Below are 7,938 nucleotides of genomic sequence, written 5' to 3' on the forward strand. Positions count from 1 at the left end.
ATTTTACAGCGTAGTTCTGCTATTCAATCATAATTGATCATTTTACTCTGATCTACTGAACTAAATCATAATTGTGCAGATTCACAAATGACAAAATATTGTTTCATGGTGTCAAAGTACTCAATATTATCAAATTCTGAAACTAAAGACTATTTTACTTTAGTTTTAATCTAGTAATTGTCCAGTTGTTCTCTTGTTGAGGGAGGGACACTGATATTTCTGCAACTATGTGTAAAAACAGTGTTAACCACACAAACGGTGATGTCTAGAGCTATAAGTGGATGTGTTAAAACAGTCAGTCATTTGTCTGCTGTTGATCTGATGAGCTTCAACACGGTAAGACAAACACACTCGGACTTCAATGAAAACTAATGATAATTGCTCATATAACATACATATCCAAACATGAGAAATCTTAAGAATAGGGTGATGTATAGTATATGATTATAAGTGCTGATTAATGCTGTATTATAGATATATTTGATGCTGATGTCGGTCAGAATGGCTCCTCGTCTTCCTCTGATCTTTCTGCTCATGATTCACGGTGAGTCTCTCTTACATTCACATTAGAAACACTCTGATAGACGAGAACTAAATGCCTTAAAACGCACACTTTAATGTCATCGGGTATTTAATATTTAGTACCTCAGCTATCAGTAAATCTATCAATCAATAATCAATCAAGTCTTAGTCCTTTTTTTTCATTTATTTCAGTGTTTGATAGAGCATGACTGATTTCCTGGTTCCTTTCACTCCTCTGTCTCTGTGCTTTTATTTATGAACTTCACATCATTTAACACTTTACATAGTTGCTGTTTTCAAATAGTAAAAAAAAAAATATCATCATCTGTCCATGTTCTGTTGTAACTGACAAAACAACTTTTTCATCCTGATGAATTGTGTGTTTCAGGGGTTTCTAGTGCTGGTTGGGGTGTGAGATACAGTCATTCACACATCTGTGCACTAAAGGACTCATCAGTGATAATGAGCTGCACTTATACATACCCTACTGGACATCAGATCATGAAAGTGTTCTGGACCAAAACAAATGTTAGAAAAGATAATGAAGAGTTTCCAGATCTGTCTAATGACACTGAATACAGTCAGAGGCTTCAGTATCTGGGAGATAAACAGCAGAACTGCACCATCAGACTGAGTCATGTGACACAGAAAGATGAACACATGTATTATTTCAGATTCATCACTGATAAACCTGATGGCAAATGGCTTGGTGACCCAGGAGTGAGTCTTACTGTCACGGATGACACAGGTGGGGTTTCGCTCTTCTTCTGTGCATTATGTTGAATAATAATGAGTGTATGACAGCAGCACTAGATATAATGTGTGTGTTGTGTTCAGATCTTCAGGTGGAGTCTCCTGAGAGAGTGACAGAGGGAGATTCAGTCCGTCTGACATGTAAAAGCAGCTGCACTCTGACTGACAGAGCAACATTCATCTGGTACAGAAACTCACAGCCATTAACTGAGAGAAGAGACACAAACAATCAACTCCTGCTGCAGTCAGTCAGAAGAGAGGATGCAGGCAGATATAGCTGTGCTCTACATGGACACACTTACATCTCTCCTGCTGTTCATCTCAATGTCACGTGTGAGTATAGATTGAGTTTTACTCCTTAAAGTCTTGAAAACGTCAGCAGAGTCTATTGTTTAATCGCCCCCAACCAGTGCTTAAAATAATAGGTCTAAATAAAATAAACCAGAGTTTTTCTAGTAAAGTTTTGATGGATGATGACTGTAATCAAGGTGAAGAAACAAACACATTTCAGTAGCCTATACTCAAGTGTTTTTATGACAAATGCTCGCTGAACTGTGTTTTGGAGGAGGTTATGAGGATCAGTGGTTTATGTACATATGAACATCAGAAACTAAAACACACAAACACTCGCTCAGACAGACGTTTGAAACTTTCACTGATGCTGTATTCTGCTGCTCATTCTGAACGGATCTGTATATGATCGATGTGCAAACATGTCAAAGCATCTCCATGTGGGCATGTTTGGTATTGCACATTGACTTTAAACATGCAACATTTTTCTCCCTTGAAATGTTATGCATATTTCAGTTTATATGCATTTACTTTCTCACTGTGCTTCGGATAAAATCAACTGAAACTGTGTCTGTAAATGTCTGTACCAAATTAGAGTAACTGAATGAATTAATGAACTGGAAGCCGGAGTACAAAATTTACCAAATGTTTAAACCACTAATACAATTAATGAACTAGAACAAGGTCAGTGGTAAATTCAAGATAAGAGTAAGGACCAACCACTTTTCCAAATGATGGAAGACCACACAGAATAAACCCTTGCAACAAATAGACTTTGAATACAGGCATCGCAGCAAAGTAAGAAGAAAACAACAAAATATGGTCCTAGACGTTAAATTCTTGATTTAAACCATATAACATCCAAACCATAGGAATAAATTACAACAATAATAATGATAGTACAAACTAAATGTAAAATATTCAAAACAAAATTACAAGAAAAAAAAGATTTACTTAATGTTTGTAAATGGTTCAAACATAAATAGTTAATCCTCTAAAGCAGTGGTTCTCAATCCTGGTCCTGGGGGACCCCTGCTCTGCACATTTTGCATGTCTCCCTTATTTAACAAACCTGTTGAGATCATCAGCTCATTAGGAGAGAGATACATAAACTGAACTAATGAGCTGATGATTTCAATTAGGTTTGTTAAATAAGGGAGACATGCAAAATGTGCAGAGCAGGGGTCCCCCAGGACAAGGATTGAGAACCAATGCTCTAAAGTGCATATCTTACTGATAACACCATTACAGCAAAGGAAGGAAAAGAGCAGGATGAAAAATGTCCAACTTTTTTCCGTAAGAGCAGGCACGGCTATTTGTACATTTTATGGGTCATGCTTCCGGTCTCATCCGTGTTCAGCAATTTTGTTGCTTACTCTGCTACTTGATATTGCAAATTGGTGTATGTTACCATATTAATTTAAAGTATTATGTTAATTATAAACACACTTGTTTGTTAGAACAGTTTTACAATTTACTGCACATTTGTATTCTTCTCATTATTTCCCTATAGCGGCTAATAAACCGGATATCTCGCCCATGGGCTTACCTCCATGTTAAAGAAAAAAGGTGTATATGGATTTCCTCTTCCATCTGACAAAATAAAGGGACAGATAGCTAGATGTTGACAACAGAAATAGGACAGTTACAAAAATACTGGCCAGCATTACACACAGCCAATCACTCTTACTAATACTTAAAATAATTAACCGAATCACAATGTGAGAATCACAGACTGTTTACTTGTTCTTTAATTTTTACTGCTTAGCATTAAATTATAATGAAACTTCAATTTGAAACCTTTAGATCCTCCAGTGAATCCTGTGATCTCCATCAGTCCATCTGCTGAAATAATGGAGGGAGATTCAGTGACTCTGATCTGCAGCAGTGATTCAAACCCACCTCCAGAAATCAGCTGGTTTAAAGGAGAAATGTTTGTAGGATCTGGAAGAATCTACAGCATCTCAAAGATCAGCTCTGATCACAGTGGAGAATACAAGTGCAGGTCCAGAAATAAACATGGAGAGAAAGACTCTGATGCTGTGACTTTAAACGTCATGTGTGAGTTAATGATTCAGTAAATGTAATATATAATCCTCTGGGATGCCAAATGTATTGTGGTTGTTAATTATATCAATGTTTTTTCTTTTTCTTTTTTAGATAGATCCAGGAACGTCTCAGTGTCCATAACTGGATCTGCTAAAATAGTGGAAGGTGGTTCAGTGACTCTGATCTGCAGCAGTGATTCAAACCCACCTGCTCTGAACTTCATCTGGTTTAAGGAGAATCAAAGCTCATCTGTTGGATCTGGACAGAGTTTCAGTGCACTACAGAGTGGACGCTTCTACTGTGAGGCTCACAATCAACATGGATCTCAGAGATCAGACGCTGTTACTGTCACAGGTGAAGCTTTTATTAACACACTCCTGTATCTTCACATCATTCATCAGTTTATTAATTATGATGATCTTCCTCTTTCAATTCATCATGGTGCTTGTAAGAATGCGTTTGTGATCACAGCGGCATCTGGAGGAGGATTATTCATCATTATCATCATCATCATCATCATCATCATCCTGCTTAAAATGTGAGTTCAATTAAAAAAACAGCTGTGATTTAAACATGTTCATTTTCATTCTTATATAGTAGAAAATGGCTTATATATGTTAATTAATCTTTAGCAGCGTTCATATTTTATCTCTATGCATTTGTTAAAATGCTGTTAATGTCTGTGACTATTACAGGAGGAAACGAAGAAATGTTAAAACAGAAGATCTCACAATGAAACTGGTAAATCATCCAAACACAACACAACTTTATGGAAGCAGAAAATCAAAGAATCAGCCATTATCTCATCATCTGATCTGATGTTGGACTTGCTCTGAAAAGTTTGAGACCTGCTGCTGTATAAAATCTGTACCTCACTTTGTTTGTCTTAATCATGTGTTGTTGTCTTGTCTTTCAGAATGATCTCCATTCTGTCGTGTCACCGAGAGTTTCAGTTCATGATGAGCCTCTTTCTCTATATGCCAGTGTGAAACCCAGCAGATCCAGAGGAAAAACTCCTGAATCCACAGACACTGAGGAGATCCAGTACGCAACTGTTCAATATCAGCGAAAGAAAGAGAAAAACAGACCAGAAGACAACGAATGTCAGTATGACGATATAAGAGTTCATCAGCCTGATGCTGCTGTGAGGTAAGAAAAAACTACTTAACCAGCACTAACTTCATCAGATCATGTAATATGAGCTGTGACATAATTGTTGTCCTTTTATGTTTGTTTTTAGGCCATCAAATGTTCAACCTGTTGAAGACGCATCTGTGATCTACAGCAGCGTCAAATGAGCGATGGTTTATGCTGTTTTTGCTGGTTCATGCTGGTTTTAGCTGGTTTATGCTGGTGCTTTTCTGGTTTATGCTGGCCCTTGACCAGCAACATCTTTCTTTTTTTAAATGTTTACGTGTTTTAATAATAATTAGCATTTGTGTTTAAGTTTGTCTGAGTTTAATCTGTTTATAGTGTAAAGTTTGTTGTTTTGAGTATTTTTGCTCTGGGGTGTAATGTTATTGGCTTTATAAATCACATCCTCATGAAGTTAAGCCAAATACTATCTGAAAATAACTAAACTGCGAAAAAAATAAACAATTTGTTACTTTTTTAAAACAATTTTGCATTAATAAGTTTGCAAAAAACGTATGTCTTGACAAGCTAACAACAGTGACATCTGTACAACTTATAAACATGAACTTGCATTAAGTATTTTATTGTATATATTATTCTATTTTATAAAGTGTATAATTTTATATATTTTCATGTTTTACTTTGTATGTTTTTATATAACTAGTGCAATGCTTCAATAAACCTGATTGATGTAAAAGCACAATATGTACGTTTTTATTATTAGGCTATTATTAATATTTAAATATCCAAAAACCACCAGAACAGTGATATTTTGTTTACTTGTGCATTATGCCAAAAGTTTCGTTTAAAGCTATAGAAATAACCAATTTTAACTAGTGGCCCGTCCTTTGTCTTTGCGTCGCCTGCCGATGATATGTTTACTTTAAGGTTTAGTTTAAGATTAAATTAAAAAGCCATCGACACGATTCTGAGGACAGTCGGTTCCCTTCAGATACATTCATACTGTATAAAGACACGCACATATCATTGCCTTTTGAAGTTTAATCCAGCCCTATCGCGATTCTTGTCTGTTTGTCCCTAACAGTAAAAGACCTTATAAAATTATAATTAGGACTTTTCTTATACTGTTTAACGTATTAAAAACTTTGTACGGTCTTAAATGTGAACTGAACTGAGGAGTTTTTAAGTACCTACAGGAGCCCTCTACTTTAAAATAGCTGGTGAAACATTTGCCAGCCCAACTGGAAAACACAATAGCCCCAGGACACTGGGCTAGCGATTTTGCGAGCCCTGTGTTGTAATGTATTATAATATCCAAAAGACAAACGATGCATTGTGACAGCGGATATGTTACTAACATGTAACCATTAAATAACAAATATAGACGGAGGTTTACGAGATCTGATGTCTTTTAGTCTGAGGCCGTTTCGCCTTCAGCCCTTTAGTCCTGAGTGACGCAGTTTTGCTGAGAACGGATGGCGTTTAGTTTGTGGCGCGAAGCCATTTTAACTGATATTACGCACAGCTCAAGTAAAAAACACAAAGTCCTATGAAAATTGTCGTGCAGTTTTAACGCCTTACCTGTTTCTGCATTTCGTCAGTATTAAAGCAATATCCATCGCGCAGTATCTAGCAAGAGAAAAACACATGTGGCTTCAAACAGCTAACTTAATCCACAAACACACACAAAGACGCACTTCCAGATTAAATGTATACAGCCATGTCAGTTCTTTACCGAAATAATGACTTTAGCAATCAAATGTTGCCATGCCTGAAAATATATCAAAATTTCATGCTTTTTGCAATAATATGCGAGCACTTACCGGTTAATGTGGATGTCCGCCCTGTTCCACCGCTCCCTCTCACGGTCGACTCTCTCTGTCTCCCGCTCTCTGAAAGTTAAACACGCATAACGTCTCGAGTGAAAACTGTAAATATAACAATAATGACCAAAAATATGGAAAAATAAAGAGCAGTTTTACCTTTCTGAGGTCAAATTGGAAAAAAATAAGCCCATTACATCGGTTAATCCAGCTGAGAGAAAAATGCCGATCTCAACTACTGCAATGTGAGTGATTCACAGGAAAATATTATTTTACTGTAGAATTTCCCGCGTTTGTATTTTTACCCATGATGCATTGCGGATTTACAGCAACTTACTGTATACATATTCCACAGTATGGATTTGTTCATTTTACAGTAATAATGCTGTGAAAACTACAGAAATTTGTTACAGTGTACATAATAAATAATCCTCTGCTGCCATCTTTTGGGTTATATGGGTAATTCCATATTACACTCCGTGCATAAGGTCAATTGTCTTCAGTTTCATATTTCCTGCACTCTAATATGACGTGTTCCACTGTTTCTTCATGCCCGCAATATTCACATTTCCCTGTGCTATGTTTACCTATTTTCAGTAATGTTCCATTTAATCCCGTGTGTCCAAACCGAAGCCTTGATATTATTGTCTCTTCTCGCCTATTCCTCCATGTACACCTTATCTCTCCCACTCTCCTTTGAATCTTATGAAACCATCGTCCTTTCCTATTTTCTTCCCATTGTTGTTGCCATTGTTTCTTTAATTTATTTTTAATAATACTCTTAATTTCTGTTCTACTAATACTAACTGTAAAATCAATTTGATTATTTTTAGTAACTTCCTTTGCTATTTTATCTGCTATCATTTCCCTTAATTCCATAATGTTTTCAACGTCATTAGCCTACTTTGCCACCAATGAGATGAGTTGTGGGAGTTACGTTATCTCGACATTAGGCTTGTTTGAGATGAGCTAAATCTGCGCAGAATCGATCACCGGTGATCAACGCAAGATGCATACCGGTTAGAAAAGTGTCCAAGTTACGTCCGACTTGCTCTGACACCATGCTGACGTGTGCCAAAAAACTCGGCGGCTGTGTCGGATTGAACAGTCGGGCGCAGTAGCTTTCCACCGACTGCGCTGATCAAAAGTGTCTTATATCATATTTATTTTCATTTAAAAGCAACAGAGCTTAAATTATATCATGTTTATCAGCACCACAGCACATGAGTGTGAATAGCGCGATACCCGCCTTTGATCTCGTAGGTATTTGTTCCGCTTCAGCACTCAGAACTGTCCCTCTTGACTGCGCTTATTTCACTCCTCCTTTCACTGCAGCCGCCTACTCTCGCCTACATTTCAGGCGAGGCCAGGCGCATCTCAAACGAGCCTATTATTAATTTACCTA

The 7,938-nt window shown here is 36.9% G+C and overlaps 1 protein-coding gene across 1 annotated transcript; it reads left to right on the forward strand.

Annotated features, from left to right (window-relative positions):
* The first annotated feature begins 489 nt into the window (after positions 1-489).
* Positions 490-4,157, forward strand: LOC141336078 (B-cell receptor CD22-like). Its single transcript, XM_073841581.1, has 6 exons — positions 490-548; positions 921-1,270; positions 1,360-1,608; positions 3,373-3,627; positions 3,727-3,969; positions 4,048-4,157. Exons 1-6 carry the CDS (start codon positions 490-492, stop codon positions 4,155-4,157), a joined length of 1,266 nt encoding a protein of 421 aa, XP_073697682.1.
* Positions 4,158-7,938: the final 3,781 nt, after the last annotated feature.

Source organism: Garra rufa, chromosome 6, assembly GCF_049309525.1.
Source record: "Garra rufa chromosome 6, GarRuf1.0, whole genome shotgun sequence".
In the NCBI taxonomy this organism is placed as follows: domain Eukaryota; kingdom Metazoa; phylum Chordata; class Actinopteri; order Cypriniformes; family Cyprinidae; genus Garra; species Garra rufa.